The sequence below is a fragment of the Enoplosus armatus genome, chromosome 20 (genome assembly GCF_043641665.1).
Source record: "Enoplosus armatus isolate fEnoArm2 chromosome 20, fEnoArm2.hap1, whole genome shotgun sequence".
Classification (NCBI taxonomy): Eukaryota; Metazoa; Chordata; class Actinopteri; order Centrarchiformes; family Enoplosidae; genus Enoplosus; species Enoplosus armatus.
The window spans coordinates 1,260,001-1,281,553 of record NC_092199.1 but is presented as its reverse complement, the minus strand read 5'-3'; the positions used below and the strand labels follow the sequence as shown (position 1 = coordinate 1,281,553).

Genomic DNA, 21,553 nt, shown 5'->3' with positions numbered 1-21,553 from the left:
GGCTGTAAATCTGTCACATGACGAAGCGACTCAAAGCTAATCCTTCGCTTCTTCTGCTGTCTTTTCTTTAAAGTAGCCGACCTGAATGTTCAGAACGGTGCTATACTGCAGTGCTGAGTGGGTACAAGGCTCTTCACTGCTGTCCCACGGTGGGCGGGGGGCACAGAGGAAGAGACGTGAGGCAAAGACACGCCATGAGGTGAAAGCCTGTTGATTTGGGCCACGTACCAACACTGTCAGCAGGGTGTTCAAGTCGCTCCTGGTCTCAGTTAGTCAGATCCCACATGACTGCCTGACACTGCTCTGGAGTCAGTTTCAGGAAAGTCTTTCAGACGCCAGTCAAGAAGGAACAGTGAGAAAAAAAAGGGAGGGGGGGGCAGAGAAAGAGGGAGAAATGGCGAAGAGGAAGAGGTGAATCTTTGTCATGTTGTTGTCCAACAGACTGAGGTGCTAAGTGGTTGACTGGCAGGACGCCTGAATCCCAGCGACAGCAACACCCCCACAGCCACACACGGAGGGAGTCATGACATTTCAGAGACTGACGTCTGTTTTACGCTCTGTTTTTTATATGTACCTCTGTGTGTGAGCTGCTGCTGGTCTGGATCCTACATGTGCTCAGTGTTACGGAGTATTTCAGACCACACATGTTGAAACGAGTGCAGCGCGGTCACAATGATTTTCCCATAATGCAGCGTCTCACACATTGTTTGGGCTTTGAAGTGTGCGGAGTCTAGTTTCTCTGCCTTCAGTGGGGTGGAGGAGCGGCCGGTGTTGCTTGGTGACATCTCGGCTGCAGCGCGTGATGGGATTTGCTGCTGCTGACGACGCTGCATTCAGCCGCTGCCGCCCAGCTCGCACACAGAGGCTGTGTGAAAGGAGCTAATAAAAATGTTTATTAAACAATTCTCTGTGGCACCGGGCGCAATTCATCTCCCTCTGCCCCCACCTGCCAAACACACACAGTTATGTACCTCAGTTATAATGCTGCAGCGTACTCACACACACACACACACGATGAGTCATCTCTGCTGCATTTAAAGCAGATTTATACAGTGTCACGGTGAAGCTGCTAGAAGACCTGCTAACACCCACAGTAAATAAATAGATCCAAAATGGCTCCCACAAACACAGAGAGAACACAGGATGCCAGATCCCATTCTGAAACACCAGCGAGTCGGTCGCTCAGCTGAACAGATGGTCTGTTGCTCTGTTGGTCAGTTATTTGGTTAATGAGCTGTTCGGTCAGTCGGCCGCTGTGTCAGGAACCTATGCACACGTAAATTTAGCCATTCATCATTTACACGTGCACGAGCATGACGCCTACGGACGAGATGTCCGGCACGGACCAATGAATGCACAGGGGTTACGTATATATTACATATGTTCAGATTCACATTTGGCTCAGTATCAGTGTTGGAGGAAGTATTCAGATCAATACATCAATTCAACAATACTGACACCTAAAACAGTCCATTACAAATAAAAGTCCTGCATTGAAAGTGTCACTTACATAAAAGTTTGTGAGTATTATTAGCAAATAGTACTTAAAGTGTCAATATTACTACCGTAGTTTATATTATTGGATTATTATTGCTGCTGTAGGTGTTGCATCATATTTTATAAGCTTATCATATGTTTTGTGTGTAGAAAAGTACAATATTTCCCTCTGAATTGGAGTGAAGTTGGATTATAAGGTGGCGTGCTTACGTAAGCGCAGTACTTGACTTCAATACGCTCCTATTTATCTGCACAATAAGCAGCAACAACACTCTCTATTAATCTCACAGAGCAGAGAAAGCTGGTGAAAACTCTGCTCCACCTTACAGAAAAGGTGGAGCAGCTTGTTCTGAAGTTTTGCTTCACTGGGAAACAGAAGGATGCTGCTGATCTTTCCTCTGTCTGAAAGCTGACACGCGTTCAGTTGTTAGCGGAGCGTCTCGAGACGCCACACGTCCACATCACCAGCCTCGCAGTCTGAAGAGGAGCACGCGAGCTGCACCCTGCTGCACCCAGCTGCACCCAGCTGCACCCTGCTGCACCCTGCTGCACCCGCACGGCTGGGAACTAGTGGCAGCCTTGGACCGATCAGAGATGATCTGATGTGATGGGCCAGTTATCAGGACCAGAGGTTTCTCTTTCACCTGATTGGTTTGCTTGATTGATCATCAGCTGGTTGGTTGGGAAGTTCATTTGTAGTCGGTTGATGAATCATTTGATCATCAGTCACTTTGTTGTGTGTGTTGTCGGTTAGTTAGTCACTCAGGTGTCTGTGTTGGTCGTTGATTAGCCGCTCGGTGAGTTTATTAGCTGATGAAGGACTCAGTCGGCATCAAACCCTCAAAGGACAAAACCTTGACACGACAGGAAGACGATGTCCAGCGCGTCCCGCGAATAAATGAAGGGAGCTTTGATTCTTTCGTCACGTTCTTTGCACATTCATGAACTCAACTTCGACACTCTTATTTCAAACGCGTCCGCCCGGCTCAGCGTCAGATGTGTCAGCAGGCGGCTCCCTCGGCGCTGTTTGGACCTTCCTTTTTGAACGTGTTGAATGAGACACTGAGATTGCTCTGTCCTGGAACATTTCAATGTGCCGCCCAGAGATCGCTGTCGGCCATGTTTAACAGAGCTCCTACACGTCACCTGTCATGAAATCAGTAGTACTGCAGGTCTCCATCGCAGTGTTTGTACACTGAAGAATGGAGTATAAAACAAAACACTTTTACTTTTACGGGCACCATTTTGTGTGATTGAAATCGACAAACTTTTTGAGGCTCCAACATCTTTATTTATACGACGTGCCTTGTGGTGTATGTTGTATTTTCTGTGTTTAACCAGCTTTCCTTGAGATCTTGGGCTATCGATCACAGTTCAAAACTAAAAATATTACATGTCCTTTGGAGCCGGCATGTAGTGGCTGTCAGAGTTACTGCTAATTACTGATATACTGCTTTTTCTTAAAGTAAGAGCTGATAATTACACGGAGACCTCACATTCCCTCTGCAGAGAAATGAAGCATCAGCAGTCAAATTGATCTGAGAAGATTTATTTTTCTGTGTCTGATGGAGGACTCAGCCAGGAGCGATGAATCTTCCAATAGCGGCCTCTTGAGTCTGTCTCCCCCTCTCTCTCCTCGGCCTCCTGTCCCGTCCTGGGTGAGTGCCTCAGCGGGCCGGCTGATTGATGGGTGTAATGGGCTGTCTATGGACACAGCGGCCCGCCAGTCTATCCCTGCTCCTCTGACCTGGTTAGAGCAGCCTGCCTGGCTGCATGGCACATAAACCTGAGATTGGAGGAAACAGGGGGAATAACAGGCAGAAGGATGAGGAGAGGAGGGAGTGGAGACTGAGGTACAAAACTATAGATACCACTGTACGTTTAGTTGTAATCAAACCAAAATCAACGCTGATATAAACAATTAAAAGAGCCAATGTTCTCTGCATGTGTTCATGGTACACTATACCGGCCACTTTGTCAGAGACTGTCCAGTCAGGGCTGAGGATGCATGTGTTCAACACTAAACTCTGAGTCTGTGGAAGATCATAACAGAGGACTAGAATGCTCCATCCAGTGCTGCTACATGATGGAAGATCTCATATTCTCCTCACAGTTCGTACGCAGCCTCGTCGTTGTTTAATGATGTCTTTCTGTATCTCTGCCCGGGTCTTATTTCCTGTAATATCAGACCACAAAACAAAGGCCCTGACCACAGCTCCAAAGACAGAGCGTAGAGGGCTCCACTGGCCTGCGCTCTCCGGCTCCCCCTCGCTTCTTTTTTTATTCCCTCCCCATCTCATTTGGGTCTCTTCGTTTGGCAGGAAACAAACAGATCGATAAAGAGCCTCGGGTTTGCCTTTAAAAGATAAGAATGTTTTGAAGTGGACTGAAAATGGCTTGGAGATTTTGAAAGGCGGCCGTCTTGCTTTGTTTTTATTGATTATCTTTTTAAACGCTCGCCCAGCGGCAAATTATGGATGCAGCTGGTCACTGTGGGGAGAAACACAGGGAGCGGGAGAAATTAGATATTACCAACCCATCATCATCTTCATTACAACCAGCTCCTCATTTCCCCAGAGGGCTCAGGAATCACTGTGAGCGTTCATCCTCTGTTTCAGAGCTCAAGCTAATAAGCTGCCATATAGCCCCCCCCCCTTATATTAATAAAGAAAGACTAGTTATGGAGAAGAACTATGAATGTATGAACTGCAGCTATACTCACCCCATGGGTCCATCTGTCATTGGAGTAAGTGTAAGGCCCTCCCTTACTTTCTGCCTCCCCACATGAAGGACACACTACTTCCTGTCTGCTACACGCTGCTTTCCTAAAATGCTTGGAGGTCCTGTTGTAAAGGGGGCTCCTGTTGTGACTCGTAACAGTCCTCAAAGACAGAATTAAAAAAATGAAAAAGTCAGTAATGTGTATTAACATGTAATAAGTTACTCCATTGTTCTTAAACTCTCCTTGACTGGTGAAATAATGAACGTGGAAATGTAGTTTCTTGCTTTTGTACAACTCCAATTTCCTTTCTCTGGTCACTTCTTAACTCTTTCTCTTTACAGTTCTGCCTCCTTTCTTCATTTCTATCTCTCTCGCAGTCACACAATGCGTCTCACATTTCCGTCTGTGTGCCTGGTGATCGTTCCACTCTAAAGGGCAGCAGCAGCAGCAGCAGCAGCAGCAGCAGCAGCAGCAGCAGCAGCGTTTTCTATTTGTCTGTCAGAAATAGCAGCTCCACCAGTGCTTTTATCTGTTGAGAGAACTCCGGCCTTATCGACCATCAGTGACGTCACAGGCAGAGCAAAGTCTAGCAGAGAACAATAGCTGTGTGATGCCAAGATACTTGGACTTGGTCACGTGACCACGAGTCACTTTATTCTCCAGGTGCAGTGAAGTCTCTGATGAGAGACTCCAAAAAAACGTCTCGCAGTTCTTTCAGTGGATGTGGTTGTGATGTGACGCCGTTACAGTAAGTGTTTGGCTGAAAGGAACCACTGAGGATCCTGAAACATGGAAACAGGCCGTGAGAGATCAGTTAGCAAAGACTTGCAATGTTCTAAAAGTTTGACCCTGTTAAGTCTTGATTCGGTTTGCTGGAAGTCGGTTTTTGGAAATGCTGCTCTTGATGTGGTCTTGTCCTGTCTCCTCGTTGTTTTGTCTTACTTATTTAGTTTGGATTGTAGCCGCTGCTGTGTGTGTTTATATCAGATGTATAAGACATGTCATCAGGATACCCTTTCAGCATCAGCAACAAACAAAGCAGCCTTTCTTTGCTTTGGCACACAGGAAGTGATGTCTTATCTCTTTACCTTTTTCTGTCTAAACTAAATAAAGTTTGATATTCCTCCGCTGAGCCTGTAAACGTGTGATTTCAGCACTTTCTGGATCGATGGTGTTAGCTCATTATGTGGACTCCCAGCCTTTATGGGACGTGTTGTTTGTGTTGGCTGCTTCACACAGTGGACCTGACAATGGACTCATTAAAGAACCTGCAGGGTGAAGCTTCTCTCAGTCTTACAACAATTCACAAAGGGAACTCGTGTTGCCACGTTAACACAATTCAGTTCAATACAGATTTAATGTGATCAAGTTTCATTTCAAAATCACATGTAGAATAATTAAACTGATGCTTCACTGTGCTGCATTATCAGACAAAGTTCTTCAGAGAACTTGAATGTATTTTGCTCAGTCATTTGGACCGCACAACTTAGTAAAATAACAAACGTATACGATCGTATCATCAAGATACGGTTCCACCGATGCCAGTGAATGATGATGGATTATCACCCGAACCAGGTGATAAACAAGGTGCGAGACTCCTTATTGGCTTGTTCAAGTCCCCTGACCAGTGTGAGAGATCCAGGATGTGGAGTCCTTCTTCAGCTGCTCCATGTGATCCTGGGTTAGAGCCAGTAAAGTGGGCTGTGTTTGTGTTTGGCCCAAAAAATGAACACAGAATAATAATCAGCTTCTCTTACACAACAATCGACAGAGCTTTAATATTTAAAAACACTCTTATTGCAGCTGCCGCAACCTTCATTAAGAGTCCCTGACATGCACGCTCGCAAAAAAGCTCCCTGCGAAACAGAAAAGGTAATAAGAGTGTCGGACTTCACGGGGGAGCAAAGGAACGGCAGCGTTGAAGCAAGCTGAGGCTGAGTTTAGTGTCTGTTCTCGCTGTTAGAAAAGGGCACCACATCTCACCTGCTGCCACCAATTACAGCTGCAGGCTCCTCCGTGTTCCCTTCAGCTCCGTCAGAGCAGGTGTGACGGCCCGCACACGTCAGCCAGACAGGTAGAAAACCTGCAAAACACCCGGAGAAATCTCAGTGTGGCCAAAAATGAATATTCTCCTTTCATTCCCGAAAAGCGACTCCATTCTTCTGTAGAGTAAAAGTGTTAGCATAGCATCTGCCTCCCATCCAAAGCGCCCCCAAACGGGACAGAAGGTCGGCGCAGAGCTTCGGCTCACCGGGCTGCTGGAGACACACAGCTGATCTGGCCTTGCTCTGCACAATAACAAACTTGTGTTTTTGTTGTGAGAGCCTGCAGCTCACCGTGAAGGTATTGATCACTGGATGCACTTTTAGCAGTGGAAGGTTGCTTTTGTTCAGTAGTTCCAAAGTACAAAGTGTTTTTGATGCGGTGGACTTTGTTTGAAATGAAAATATTTGCTGTGTCCTCCTTGTGAAAAAGAAATCGCTGCTTGGCCTCGTCTGCAGGTGGTCGGCTCGACCTGACACTTGTTGTTGTTTTGAACAGGAAGTCCGACCTCGAGGACCATGTTTAGTGTTCAATATAAAACTGTTCCAACTATTTGACTGAATTTCTTGGTTGATGATGAATATAAACTCTACAGTAACAACCAGCAACACACCACAGAGCCCGTAATGCAGCATACATCACACCAAGCAACCAAGACTTTCTGCAACATGGCGTTAGACGCACTGTTAAAAGGATGTTTTAGTTTCACTCCACAGACATCTCAATATTACACGTCAACACTGCCAGCAGCTCGTGCTGCTGACATTCAGAGAGCCGACACTATGTGGTCCGTAAAGAGCTTTCTGTCCCCTCCGGCCTCCCGTAGAGTCACGTCTACAGTGAAAGTCAATCGTCTACATACAGTAAATCCATACGTACACAGTAAACCCTTCTCATCCTCCAGATACTGAGCACTTGATCCGCCGTGTGGACGCTGATATGAACGCAGACGCAGAGGTCTTACTGAGGCAAACAAAGCACACACAGGGGGGACATCAGCTTCACATGAGACTAGAGTTTATTATTCAGGGTGGTTTTCAATAACACATCTGTGTCTGCACATCACTGAACATTGAATATGTTTGTGTTTTGGACTTTGCTTCAGACGAAACAAGACATTTCAAGATGTCTTCTTGGGGGATATTGTGAAATATGACGGGCACTTTTCGCTTTTTATAGACAAAAATAATCCGCAGGTTAATCGAAAATGAAAATAATTGTAAACTACTTCAAATGCAAAAAGAATAATATTTCATATCCAAAACATTGTCATAACTTTCAGGGAACGTTACATGATGTAAACAAACATCCTCTGCTAGCTGGAGGCTGAACAGCTGAAATTCAAAATGTCACCAACGTGACAACAGTCATCATTACCGCGCGCCAAACCACACACACACACACACACACACACACACACACACACACACTACAGGGTCAGCAGAGGGACAAATTTGTCCATGTCCCACATTCCACTTTTGCTGCAACATGCTTTGTTTCAGGCAGCATGGATCGCCTGGACAACCACAACTGTGGCCAAGGCTGCACACACACACACACACACACACACACACACACACACACACAGATAACCAGCTCACTGTAGTGTCAGGTTGTACAGGGACTTTCCCTGAATATCGATCATGAAAGGTTCAGCAGACGATTGTGAGGTCGTACACGCTCGTTTGTTTCACTATTCTGCAGACTGTGATTTTATATCATTTTATCTCATTTAGTCAAACTGTATTATTATCTGTTGGTTATTAAAGCTCATTATCAGCTGTTACACACAGTGATAAGACACAGGAGGCACGAGATAGAAGATCATATAAACATCAAAATGAGATTCAAAGAACTCATTTGTGCAGATGAGATTAAAGAAACAGATTCTTTCATTATCTCAAACATGGTGAATTAAAGTCGTATGCTGAATAATTCAGTGTTGGATCTTGAACCGTGGAAATAGGTTCATGGCCACTGGCAGACCTTTGTGGCTGATGTGTAATTCGGATGAAAGGTCAGGAACCTTTCTGTGGTGGCAGTCTGAATCTGCTCCATGAGAGGGAAGAGAAACCAGAACAGCGAGTGAGACCGGATGGAAGGCACTGACAGACTTCTTCTTCTGTCTTTTTAAATATGAGGACGCGTTGGTCGACAAGGGATGAAAGGGTGGAGGTGTTTAGTTTAGTTTTCTTTTATTCTGGGCGAGATGATCCCTCCAGAGGAACACGCAGCGCAACACTTCATCGTTGACAGTTAGCTGTTAGCTGAGGACTGAGATTAAAAAGGTAAACCGAGTCAGTGGTCATCATCATGCAAACAGCCGCCTGAGTGCCGTATTTTCTGTTTGAAGACGTCACTCTCGCACTGCTTATTCCATCAGCCCGACAGTATTTACTACAATATATGCAGTTATGTCAGGAAGATTAATGTCTGTCTAAAAATGTGGTAAACTGTTTTGCATGAATAATGCAGTCTGTAGATTTAATTTCGATGGCTTTGCCCCCCATCTGTCTGTGGTCGCAGTGAGAAATAGCATCCCGCTGTAGTGACACAGCCCAGCTGACAGCTGCTCTCACCATACATCATGATGAAGACCAACCCAAGTCTTTAATAACAAAAATAAAAGCTCTCACACGTTCACATATGGAACGTGCAGAAAATGTGGGAAGCCTGATGTTTCTTATTTATGCTCCTGCTGCAGAGACGCCCTCATCCCGCCCCCCCCCCAGATGAGGTCTGATAGGTTTGTGATGGCGTCTGTAAAGTCACTCGCAGGCCTTTGATTGGCTTCATTTACATAGAGCCTTGGAAGGCCTGCAGGGGAGTGGGAGCAGAGCAGCGAGGGGCGTTCGGGAGCCCCGCATTTGCATTTTATACGCCTCATGCATCACCATCATGTTCTGATCACGAGGAGAACCCCCAGCTGTTAAATGATACAAAGGCCTTGTTAGTATCGGACCTGTTGATGCCGGCTGAAGATAACACACAGAGAGGAGCTGCAGGCATGTCAGGGTCATAAAGAGCATCACCTCCATGTTCTCGCTGCATCGTCATGAAGAAAATGCTCCACTGTGTTCATATGCACCGAAGAGTTTGCATTAAGTGTCATGAATATATTGTGTAGATGTTCTGCAGCTGAGCTGAACGAATGAATTCATCAGTTGATGGACAGAACTAACTGTAGTTAGGCCTTTTGTATCTTCAGAAGTGTGTGAGTCAGTGTTCCTCACAGGGACTGCAGGTCAGGAGATCCCTCTGCTGCTTTCAGTCCTGTTGTTAATGCGTCTCTCCTGAGTCCTCCAACTTTATGTGAATGCCAGATTAAATCTCCTCATTAATCCTTTAAGTCATTAATGACACTCTCTGGTTCCAGCTTCTCAAACGTGAGGACCAGCTGCTTGTCCGTGTTTTAATATTATTGTACGTTTTAGACACTTAGTTGAACAGAAGAGGCGACATGAAGACGTTTGTCGATCACCTGCCGTTGCTCTGGTTCTCCCTCAGGTTGAGACGCGCTCTGCTTCCATATCAATGAATCTAGTTTGAATCTGAGCAAAAGATAAAAGAGAGAGAGAGAGAGACGGTGGAGAGAGGGCGACTTCACACAGTGAACTGGCTCCACATTGTTCAGAATAAGAGAGAGAGAGCAGAATATCTGAGGCTGTGAAGAGCGACAGATAATACGACTACATGAACCGTCTGTTTGTCCACCGCTTTCCTCACGCAGCACGACACCATACAGCCAACACCAGTGTGTGTGTGTGTGAGTGTGTGTGTGTGTGTGTGTGAGTGTGTGAGTGTGTGAGTGTGTGTGTGAGTGTGTGAGTGTGTTGCACTGCTTTCCTCCATCTTTGCTTCCTGCCCATTAGTTACCAGACTGTAAAAGGTTAGAGCAGGTGTGTGTGTGTGTGTGTGTGTGTGTGTGTGTGTGTGTGTGTGTGTGTGTGTGTTTTATGGATATTCAATAGAGAGAGAAACCAGTCATCCACACACACACACACACACACACAGCAGGAAGTGTGTGTTCCAAAGCTAAATGTCACACCTGTCATTGTGGATGTGGATGAAAAGGCTCAATTATCCCTCCTCACAAACACACACCGTCATCTTCTTCTCTTTTTCCTCCAGCTTTTATCCTCTGCCCCCCCCCCCCCTCTCTCTGTCTCTCTCTCTCTGTCCCCCCCCCCCTCCTCTCTCTCACTATCCTTCCTCTTCCTCACTTCAGGACGTGTGTGGGTAATTAAAATGTCCTCTCCATCGGTCTGGTGGTAAATTAGCTGAGCTGTCAGGGAAACGCCTCCCGCTGCATCACAGATTTCTCTTTTTTGCATTTGATTTCGGCGTCACGGTTCAGGGACTCTGCTTCATTAGAGTTCACGGTTGCTCTATGTTCCTAACGGCGAATGCAAGAGTACAGAACACACATCAAGGCATTTCCTCACTCCAGAGGACAGCAGACAGAAGTTGGATTTAAGCAATTGAGGCAGGCGTGCTGCTTTCAATTAAATGGCCGTTGGATTTCCTCCTTAAATTAGGAGGGATTTCCTCCAGTCCAGACAGAAAACATTCAAACTTCAACAACCTGCATGAGAGAGAAGTAGAAACATGGTGTTTTCAGATTCTCTCCGCTGATGTATATATTCACTGAGACTTCGTGTTTTGAATATAAACTCTGAAAAGGTTGGATGACTTTTTATTGCATTGACACCAACTCAGAGTCTTCGAATACAGGAAGTCACGAGTCAACGAGGATGAAAAAAGATTCTTTTGACTGCGACAGACCTGAAAGAGAATTGTGCACGTTTGTGTCAGTCGTTGCCATCGACACTGCTTTGTGCAGTTTGAGAGTCTCTTCAGATTTATGACGCTTAATTCACGATAAAAACAGCGCAAAAGAAACTATTTGTAAATGTTCACATTATGAAGAAGACCGACGGTCAACGGTTAAAGATAACATCAAGAGATATCCTCTTTTTGATTCCATGCACTCCTCTTCCCTGTCAGACTTGGCCTCTACGTTACCCACAATGCAACTTGACTGCTGACAGTTTGGCCAGAGATTGGGGTGTGTTATGCTAGTAGCGGCTAATGTAGCCTGGAGCCTCCAGCCTGCAGCAGAGACTTCACACAGCTCCCTCTGAGACACTAAAGGCTTTATGCTACGACTCCACATGTGCAGTATAACCCCCCAACACCTGGAAACACCTGGAACCACACGAGTTCACCTTTAAAGTGCCCTTAGCGCCCTGAAAATGAATGGATAATAATGTATTCATATGTTGAATATTTGTATATTTACGTTTCTTTCATCATCAGTTTTCTTGAAACCAGCATCTAGTGGCGATTAGAGGAACTGCATCTTGTCCTCTTCATTGGTGACACAGAGACAGTCCGTGCTCTTGGTGTGAAGACGTCTCCTCCTCGGGCAGATGATCCCACAGACATCAGTGTTTTATCATGTCCCTTTTTTAATTAGAACTTTTGTCCTGTGAACTAATGAGTATTAGCAGCCTGTAGGCGTCCTCCTGTAATGAATCCATACCTGTGGTAAAGGAAGCCGGTCGCTGTTGGGAGCCACTAATCAATATTTACAGACCCTTCTGATCATTGCTGCTGTAATAGCTGCTGATCACACTTGTTGGCTGTTGTCCGTTTGCTCCAATGGTCTCCAATAATTACGATTTTTCACAGTGGACAGCTGTCAAACCTTTTTCATTTGCCCAAACGTGGCAAAATACACTTCTTCCAGCTCAAGGACAGGAGCATGTGTGGGTGGACCCCTCCCCAGCAGTTGCGGGAGAGTTGAAGGGGGGGTTGCGGAGGGACAGACTTGAGGGACTTTATTGTGGTTTGTCCCTTAGATTTTGTCCTCTCATCAACACGGTCAACAGTCGCAGCAGCAGCTGTGACACACAGCTCATGGAGGCAATTAAGGTATTTCAAAGCACTTAGCGGCGACGTGTCAGAAATAGCTGTGTGTGAATGTGTGTGAGGTCTTTTGTCCTGGTGTCAGATCCTGGTGATGACTCACAGTGAGCTGATGAGGGCAGACGACCAACTGAGGGAAGGACAACAGAAGAAATGGCTGATTGGATGTGAGGAAGGAGGATGAAGAATGAAGGAATCTCTGCATGTCCAAGAATGAGAAAAATAAATCACCTTAAGCTGCTCTCTTCTGTGGTGAACCAGTGTTGTCATGGACGACTGTGGCAACTCTCTTTTCTCACTTTCTCTCTTTTCACTCTTGTTACGTAACAGCTGTTGGAGGTTTTGACCGACAACCTCAAGAAAACTATCTTTCTTGCACGCCTGAGGGAAAATATGGAACAAAAAGCTGTTAATATACAGCACTCTTACACATGAAGTTATTTCCTGTTTGTGTGGATTTAAGTTTGGCTAAGTTGCTGTTGGTTTGCAGTATTTGTCTGGGACTCATTTGTTTTAATATTTGCAGCACACTACAAATCATCATCTGCACCATTTCAACATGTATCCTGTCAGTTTTCTTTTCTTTTACGGTCGTCTTGATAAAGAAGCTCAAATAACTCCCTCTTTATAGATCTTCACATATTGCAGATGTCACAGATAATAAAGGCAGACAGAACACAAAATATTCAAATTAAAGTTAAAAACTGACCAAAGTGTCTTTAAAAAGTAACAAAAAGACTTTTCCCATTCAAGACCCCCTTTAAAAACTGAGAGTTTTTAACCTTCGACTCAATAATAATCTTATATTGTAGTTAAAATGAACGTCTACACAGAAGAAAGGATGGAAGCCACCAAGTTCACGTTAAACCTCTTCAAGTGTCAACTGGCCTTCAATTTCATTCCCGAAAACCGCTGCAATTTTGTGTTCCCTGCAAGTCAAAAGTAAAACATGAGAGGGATGAAAAGCAGAGGATAATTGTTAGGGCTTCTTTTCAACCTCAATTATTACCGCAGTGACATTTCCTGAAGCTTCAGGGGTATTTATGGCTCCTGCAGAGCCTTGTCTCTCTCAGGTTTATTTATTCATTTATTTTGAATCATGAGCAAAGTGACGGTCCAGATCAGAAAAGGAAGCAGTAGCCAGCAGCGAGGAAAAATACCTAGAGTATGCAACCTGGCTTCCTCTCTGAGTCAGAGTTTAAACATTTAGCAGAGCGCTTTATTCAGGGTGACTTATGGAAAGTGCAACAGAGGGAAAATGTCACTTTCTATGAACCTTATGATCACAAGTCCAGAGCTGCTGTGGTTACAGAGGCAGGACGGCGACCTGAAGGAGGGCGACCTGAAGGAGGGCGACCTGACGGACTCCCACTCCTGTTTAGGTGGCCGTGAGCGAGAACTCCTCAGTGAGCGTATGTTCAACAAATAAAAAATAAAGTCACGATGTTCAGGAACATGAAGAACAAACTGCTTCACTAGTCTTTGGTGTTAAAGGTCACGCGTAAGGTTTACATTTCACCAGCAAACCTGCTGCTCTGACAGATGCTGTGTTGAACAGCCAACACTGCCCCGAATGTGGAAATCAGTCGCTGACTATAACTTCATATCAAACTGTAATTTTTGACCACCGGTATCTGTATTCATTTGGGTGTGAAAATCAGAAGAAAAGTGAACACTATGAGAGTTTATACCTTTTACTTTTAAGTTGAGTCATTTCGGAAGCCATTGTCAGGAACAAGTTGGTACAGAAGTAAAACCAGCTGAGAACACTGACAATGGAACCAATACATGTGCATGTTGGTAACCAGTGTCCGGTTGACAGGAAGTCGTGAGGCTGCTTCTGGTGTCTCTGACTCACTGCATGGGATAAAATAAGCACTTGCCAAGCGTCTTATTTTTGCATTAATCTAATTAAGATTTTCAGCCAAATATCAGCTACGCAATGAAATTAGTCCGAATGTTGCCCTGAGATCAAATAATTAGCATGCATGAAAACTCACTGCTGTGCAGAGCTGTTTTTAATTTAGATGAAAAATGACGTGTTTTTGCATCCAAATCCTTTATGATTTCTATCACTTCTGGCTGTTTTCCAGAGCATAATGTAGTATTTCTGTTTTGATTCATTTGAATAGTTTTTCACATCTTTGTGTTTCAAACCTTTTTTATTTCTTACCTCCAAGGAAGCCATCAGTTTTAGTTCATATCTGTGGACATCACCTTACTGAGAAGCTGCTGCAGATAGATAATCACACTGAACATAATTTAGGTTGTAACATCGTGATATGGTGCGCCATGTTTTTACAACTGCATTGACGCACACAAATAACGTAACTTTCACAGCATGATATTAGGTGTGATGGAGGAGTCAGGTAGCTTCCAAATGTTCTCTGAAACCCAGAGGCTGTCTCGAGGTTAGGAAACAAAAATAAATCTCACAAAATATGAAAATGTTAAGCGCTGGTGTAAAGTATGCATTGGTAGTGTTTCCACGAGTTTGTCAGGCTCAGCTAGAAGAATACTGACATTAACGAATAAAATTTACTCAGAAAAATGTGTGATTCACAATATTACAATATTGGCAAATATCAGACATGTCTGCTGCACAGCTACACAGTGCAAATGTTAGGAATCACAAGCAAACTGGCCTCTGAATATTTGCACAACGCCTGTGAAACACCACACACATTTCCAAGTCTGAATTCAATCTGAGACATTTTCTGAGGCCAGCGGTCCACCTGCCAATTCCGAGCGACTGCAGAGATTGGTGTGACTCTGATGGATGGAGATAAGTGCTGGCTTTTCTGCTGAGAGAGGAGTATGTCCCCCACAGTGCCTTGCTCAAAGTGGCTCTGGAGAAATTGATGAGAAACTGTGGCGGCGAGGAGCTCTGCAAATTGCTTTCAAGTCCTTCCACTTGTGTTGTTCCAGTGCTTGAGCTCGAGAAAAGGAGGGATTATATTTTTCCAGCAGATTTCTTGAGGGGAGAGATGACAGACACAGTGAGAGCAGGATGGATGGGAACACAGTGGCAGCAGTAGATAGTGGGAGATTATATATAGATGCAAATGTTGGTGATGTGATTGAAAACAGTGGTGTGGGGATGCATTATCTGACACTACAGCTGCAAATAATAATGATATAATGGAGGTAATGTATTGTGCGGATGTTGCACGTTGAACAGGAATAAAAGATGAGGGTATTGAACATACAATAATACCCGGCCGCAGCCTGTTCACCCTGCTCAGTCCGTCCTCTGCACTCCACCATGAATAATAGTTCTCTGGGTTTTTTATGTGTAGCATAAAGGGACTACAGCTTGCATTTTGTTGTGCTGCCCGGTGTTGTATAATGGTAAATAAATAGTAAAATATATGACACTAAAAACCTTGAACCTCGTGCAGAGTTACACATTAGCCCTCGTCAGAGTCGCCTTTGTGTCCCACTGATGAATGTTAGTCCAGTATTCGCTCTCCTCGAAGCTTCAGTTTGGTCTCCTGTCACGTCTGAGAAACCTCACCAGCTACTCTCTGACTTTGTCTGTCCGCTGTCTGGACAGATGGCCTGCACTCTGCTCGTCTGTCTGACAGCTCTGAAGACGGGAAGGTTGTTGAGAGCCTGACTCTTTGACATGCAGCGCCCTTCAGAGTCATTGGCAGCTTTTAGTAAAAATAAAGATGCCTTGCTCAAAGTCTCTGGCTTCACTGGTAATTAAAGTGTTTTTCTGAAATCCTCCGGGAGAAGGAGATAAAGATTGATAGGTCGACTCGTGACTTGTGAACAGCTGCTTGGATGAGTTGATTAACAGATTTGGTGATTAGAAAATATGCATAGAAAAAACAAAGCCTCCCACAGAGCTTTGCCTCAATGGGTGCCTTTGAAATCAGCGGGAAACTGTGAATCACAGAGCTCTGAATTTCAAATTACATGATATAGTTACTCCTTTGTTCCACCAGAGTGACTGACTGTGCTTTACCCTCAAATTCACTGGAGAGGAGGGGGAGGGAAAGACTGACTGACAGCTGGATGGATAGACAGAAAATGTAATGGGGAAGCGAGGAAAAGTGAATGTGAAAAAACAGTGAGAGATAGGGATGATGAGATGAAACAGCTGGAGTAAAAGAGGAGTGTAGGAGTAGAGAGTGGCAGTCAGGACTCGGTACAAGCCGGCTGTCAGTGCTAATAGACGGAGAAGGATGGAGGGAGGGGAAAGAAGAGGAGGAAAAAAGGAAGAGATGTTCAGGCCAAACAACCTGTCACCAGCTATAACGGAGCATAACGCAACTCAGCTGCCTTGTCTGAATGTCAGAAAAAGAAACTTCTCTGGCAGTTTGGAGAAGAGTCTGAGAGCAATCTAAATGATACTCTCAGATGGATAGATGCTGTCTGGTTCAGTGGCACAGCCAGAGACGGAGCGGGGGGAGGGATGATGGTCTCCGTCAGTTCTGCTGAGGACAAGTCCGCTTGGATAGCGGCCTTTGAAAAGCTCAGCATCACGAGTCGTATTTCCTTTTCTCTACAGTTCTGTTTTTGCTCCGCTGTCTGGTTGCTTTTATGGGTCACGAATATATGCCCACAGGACGCTCAACCATCAGCAAAGATGAAAGCAACTTCTACAAAGGCCTTTGAATCAACACAGCTCTGAACAGTAATTGAAAAGAGTGAAGGCGCGCTTCAGCTCACTTCTAGTGATCAAGTCAGCTTCTCTGTGACGGAGAAATCTGCTGCCGGTCTGACGGATGTCGTTAGCAAGAAAGTCTGTTGTGGAACGTGTTGTTAGCGATAAAGCGCTGATGGTAACATACTTCCTGAGATCTCCGAACGTGGCGTCGTCTCTTGAGATGAATCCAGCAGGACGAGAACCACGTCAGACGACCAATCCAAGATCCCAGCAGTCGCTTGGTGACCAGAGCTGTTCTTTAAGCTAAATGGAAGAATAGTTAACGTGGTAGGGTTAATAACCGGTGATGAAGAATCAACCTTACATACATACAATACCCATAATGGCATAACTAAATGCTTTTAGCTGTGATTTAAATTTACAGAGCTGTAAAAAAGCTGAGCGTTTACACACTCATTTGTATGGACAGGACACAGCCTGAAGAACGCCGCACTGTAACTGAACATGAATATAAACCACTTTCAGCTGCATGAAAAAATGGCCAGTGGATAGACAGTCTCCTCTCGTCCTGCGAATGACTTAAATCAGGTCAAGAGGAACTGATATTTTCAGACGGATTAGTGCTTCCTGTTTCAGCGAAAGCCACGAGGATGTGGAGAGAGGACTGTCTGTCCGTTCAGGGCCGAACATGACGGCTTCCCCTCTTTACTTTGTGGCTCGTCACTAACAACATGATTAAAGTGTACAAGAGTGTCCAAAAAGCACCTTAAGATCACGTGAAGGTTCACGTATACATCGCTCAGCTACTGATGTCTGTATTTGGAACACAAGTGCTTCGTACGATGGAGGAACTTGAGGTTTGGGATAATGTCCCTGATTGTGTCTTCATTTAACGAGATGTAGAAGTTGCTGTGAAATGGAGACGACTGTCTCAGTATCACTTCTGTAACGCTGTCAGGCTCAAATGTCTCTCGATGCTGCCTTTTGATTGGTCCCGAGCATGCCTGAAGCATCCCATGAGCAACTCTGGAAAAGAAACACAATCACTTTGTGACCTTGCTTCATCGCTCTACAGACAGTGATGTAGAAGACACAAATGCACTGGCAGCGAGTAGCACAATATCCCCTTGACTGGAGACCAACGTGTCCTTGTCCTTGAGTAATAAAATTGAAACTCCTACCTGCTTCAGGAGCACCAAATTATATCGGGGAACCTTCACCCCTGTAATATTAACAGAAGGAGCCATGGTCTTTTGAGAAGTGTTGGGAATTTTGAAATATCTGAAAGTCAAAAATGTCCAGCCATGTCTTGAAAGCAGGAAGTATTTTTACTAATATTTACATTTGTCGTGGTTTTCTAAACATTAGACATTATATCAGATCGGGGACATGTCTCCGTGGTAGAAAAGACATTCTCATAAATAATAATTTGCCGTCTTTCTGTCCATGTTCAGGCTCTTCTGCAGATGATAACACATTCGCGGTGATATATATTTGACCTGTTTCCCTCTTTTCTTCTTGCCATTCCTGCAGATATCCGCGGCCTGCAGGGTTTCCTGGACCAGACGTCCCGTCAGGGCGTGGACGTGGCCTTGCAGAGAGTGGACAGGAACATCAGTAAAGTCTTCACCAACCTCTTCACCACCATGAGGACGGAGGAGCTCAATCGGTACAGAGACACTCTACGCAGAGCCATCCTGCTGCTCAGCCCACAAGGAGCCCACACGTTCATCCAGCAGGTCGGTCCACCTTCACGTTACCTGTTAAAGCTCATCTTTATAAGGAGGGACATGTGTCTGCATGTGTCTGCATGTGTCTGCATGTGTGTGCGTGAGCAGACGGATGTTTATGGGAACATGCGGGAGTGTCTGAGTTCTTCTTACTCCACATAGGGCCCAGGTTTAGATCTACCGGAATGACCCTTTAAAGAGTTCAGACTAGAGTAAGGTTTAGGCCTGGGTTAGGATTAGGATTAGTCTCCAGGAAATGAATGTAAGTGAATGTAATGTCCTCTGAAGTGATGGAAACATGACTGTGTGTGTGCGCGCCCAGGTGTGAGTGGCCACCTGGAGTGACAGATGGAGCTGCTTGGTCCACACACACACACACACACACACACACACACACACACACACACACACACACACACACAGTACAGAAGCTTGTCTGAGGGGATGCTGAGTTTTGTTCAATATTTATTACCTGTTTCATTTTTCACACTGATGCATGTTCGTGTGTGTGTGTGACTGAAAGCTTTAATTATTCACAGGTTCTGTGTGTGTCTGAGAGGAACAAGAACAGATATCGTTTAAAAGTGTTTTACTGGTTATCAGATTCTACAAACTAGTAATTGATTGTCATCATGATATACAGACTCTTGTGGCAACACAGGGCTTGGAAAGTAGGTGATATCTAATTATATTACCTACTGTACATCACATGTGGCCTTTGTGTCTGACCAAAATAACACTGCATCAGTGTTGGAAAGTTTTAGTCTGTAGCGTCGTCTTCTAAATGGGTTTTGGGGAAATGAACCAAAAACATGGACAACGGCTGCTGGGAGGTGGCTGACATCGACCCCCCTAAATAAATCCTCATCAGAGAGTGAATAATTATTATGGACTGCACCTTTAAAAACTTTCCCTCATCGTGAGATTGAAGTTATATTTGTTTGACCGGAGATGTCAGTAGAAGACACTAAAATAGGACTTGATTACTATGTATGTATGCATGGACTGTCTGTCTGAGTGTGTCTCATTGAAAATGTACATGTTTTGTGATTGTCAGTGTGACCTCAGAGTGTGTGTGTGTGTGTGTGTGTGTGTGTGTGTGTGTGTGTGTGTGACAGAGAGAGAAAAGATTTCCCTCCATTGACGACAGCAGCAGACAAAAAGCTTTGTTGTGTACAGGGACTGTGTATTCCTGTCAGTGTGTGTGTGTGTGTGTGTGTGCTGTATGACTTATTTAGCTGCTGTGTGGTAGTGTGTGTGACTCAGCCTTAGCTGTGCGACCTCTGACCTCTGAGACACACACACACACGCTTGCCTCATTCATATTGTCGTCCTGGGCTTCCTTCTAACAAACCTCTACCTGCCAGGAGTGTGTGTCTTTCTGTGTGTGTCTTTCTGTGTGTGTTTCTGTGTCGTTTCTGTTCAGACTGCCTGTCAGGCTGCGTTGCCATGGCAGCAGCGTTAAGTATTAAAGTGGCTCTGCCTCTCTCTCTCTTCGTCTCACTTCCAGGGACAGACACGGTTGTTTTAATATCTTAATTAACCTGACTGCACACACACATGCACACACGTACAGAGGTGTACAGATGTTTTCACCCTTTTTCCAGAAAACTGTCGTGTGTGCGCACATGTAAATACATGACATCCAACAACAAGCAACAGCTGAAGGGAAAGACATCACAAAGACATGTACATGTAAGTGAAACACAGTTTTAGAAAAACAAGCTACTGCATCATTTGCACAGATATATAACTATATAATACAATTGCCAGGCAACAATAATTAGTAATTAAGAAAGAGGAAGGAGACAAACACAATTCATCCAAATAGAAACATTTACTTTTAGTTTTCCATTGAAAGACCGATATCAGACACTTCTGCCTACAGCTACAAACTACATGTTTCATTTAATTTGCACATTTGATTCCTTAAACAAATCTCTCATATGCTTTTAGGATGTATTCATTAGCGTGTATTAAATCTTGAAGTAAAAACAGATGTTGCACTTGCTGCCTGGATGGGCACATAGATGGTTCACAGCCTGTCAGTCAGCTGAACATTTCATTTACCTTGGAGTGATTTCGTCTGTTTCAGCAACACAGGAAGTTTAGTTAATTACACAGTTCTACATATATACATTTTTAGAATTATACTTTCATAAATTGCTATGCCATCGCCACCTACAGTTTCTCACACACACCGTCCACACGTCAATCACAGCAGTAATGACAGGGAGGAAATAATTCTCCGTTATTTCTGTTATATTATCAAAGTCCTCTGTCGACTTGTGAGGGACTTCAGCAGGGGGGTGGAGGGTTCAACAGCCTCTTATACACTGACCTGTGTGTGAAGAGGGAGAAAGAACAGAAGAAATAAGTGAGACATGACAGGCACAGCAGGAAGCTTCTTATCTGAGAGCTGACAATGAGTAGGTGTGTGTTAGGAGTGTTCCCCGCTTGTCAGTCAAGCGTCAGAATGTTTTCTGCCCGTACAGAGAAAAGTAATATCTAAGAGTCTGCAGTCCTGCTGTGAGCTCAATGCTAACACGCTCACAGTAACAGTGCTAACACGCTCACAGTAACGATGCTAACATGCTCACAGTAACAGTGCTAACGCGCTCACAGTAACGATGCTAACATGCTCACAGTAACAGTGCTAACACGCTCACAGTAACAATGCTAACATGCTCACAGTAACAGTGCTAACATGCTCACAGTAACAATGCTAACATGCTCACAGTAACAGTGCTAACATGCTCACAGTAACAGTGCTCACAGTAACAGTGCTAACACGCTCACAGTAACAATGCTAACATGCTCACAGTAACAGTGCTAACATGCTCACAGTAACAGTGCTCACAGTAACAGTGCTAACATGCTCACAGTAACAGTGCTAACACGCTCACAGTAACAGTGCTAAAATGCTCACAGTAACAGTGCTAACACGCTCACAGTAACAGTGCTAACATGCTCACAGTAACAGTGCTCACAGTAACAGTGCTAACACGCTCA

The 21,553-nt window shown here is 44.6% G+C and overlaps 1 protein-coding gene across 1 annotated transcript in view; it reads left to right on the top strand.

Annotated features, from left to right (window-relative positions):
* LOC139303175 (glutamate receptor ionotropic, delta-1-like) overlaps window positions 1-21,553 on the top strand; it is a 362,737-nt gene that overhangs the window by 234,444 nt on the left and 106,740 nt on the right. Inside the window, exon 4 of the mRNA XM_070926903.1 lies at window positions 18,345-18,550. Coding sequence (XP_070783004.1) covers window positions 18,345-18,550 — 206 coding nt within the window. The remainder of the gene's footprint in view (window positions 1-18,344; window positions 18,551-21,553) is intronic.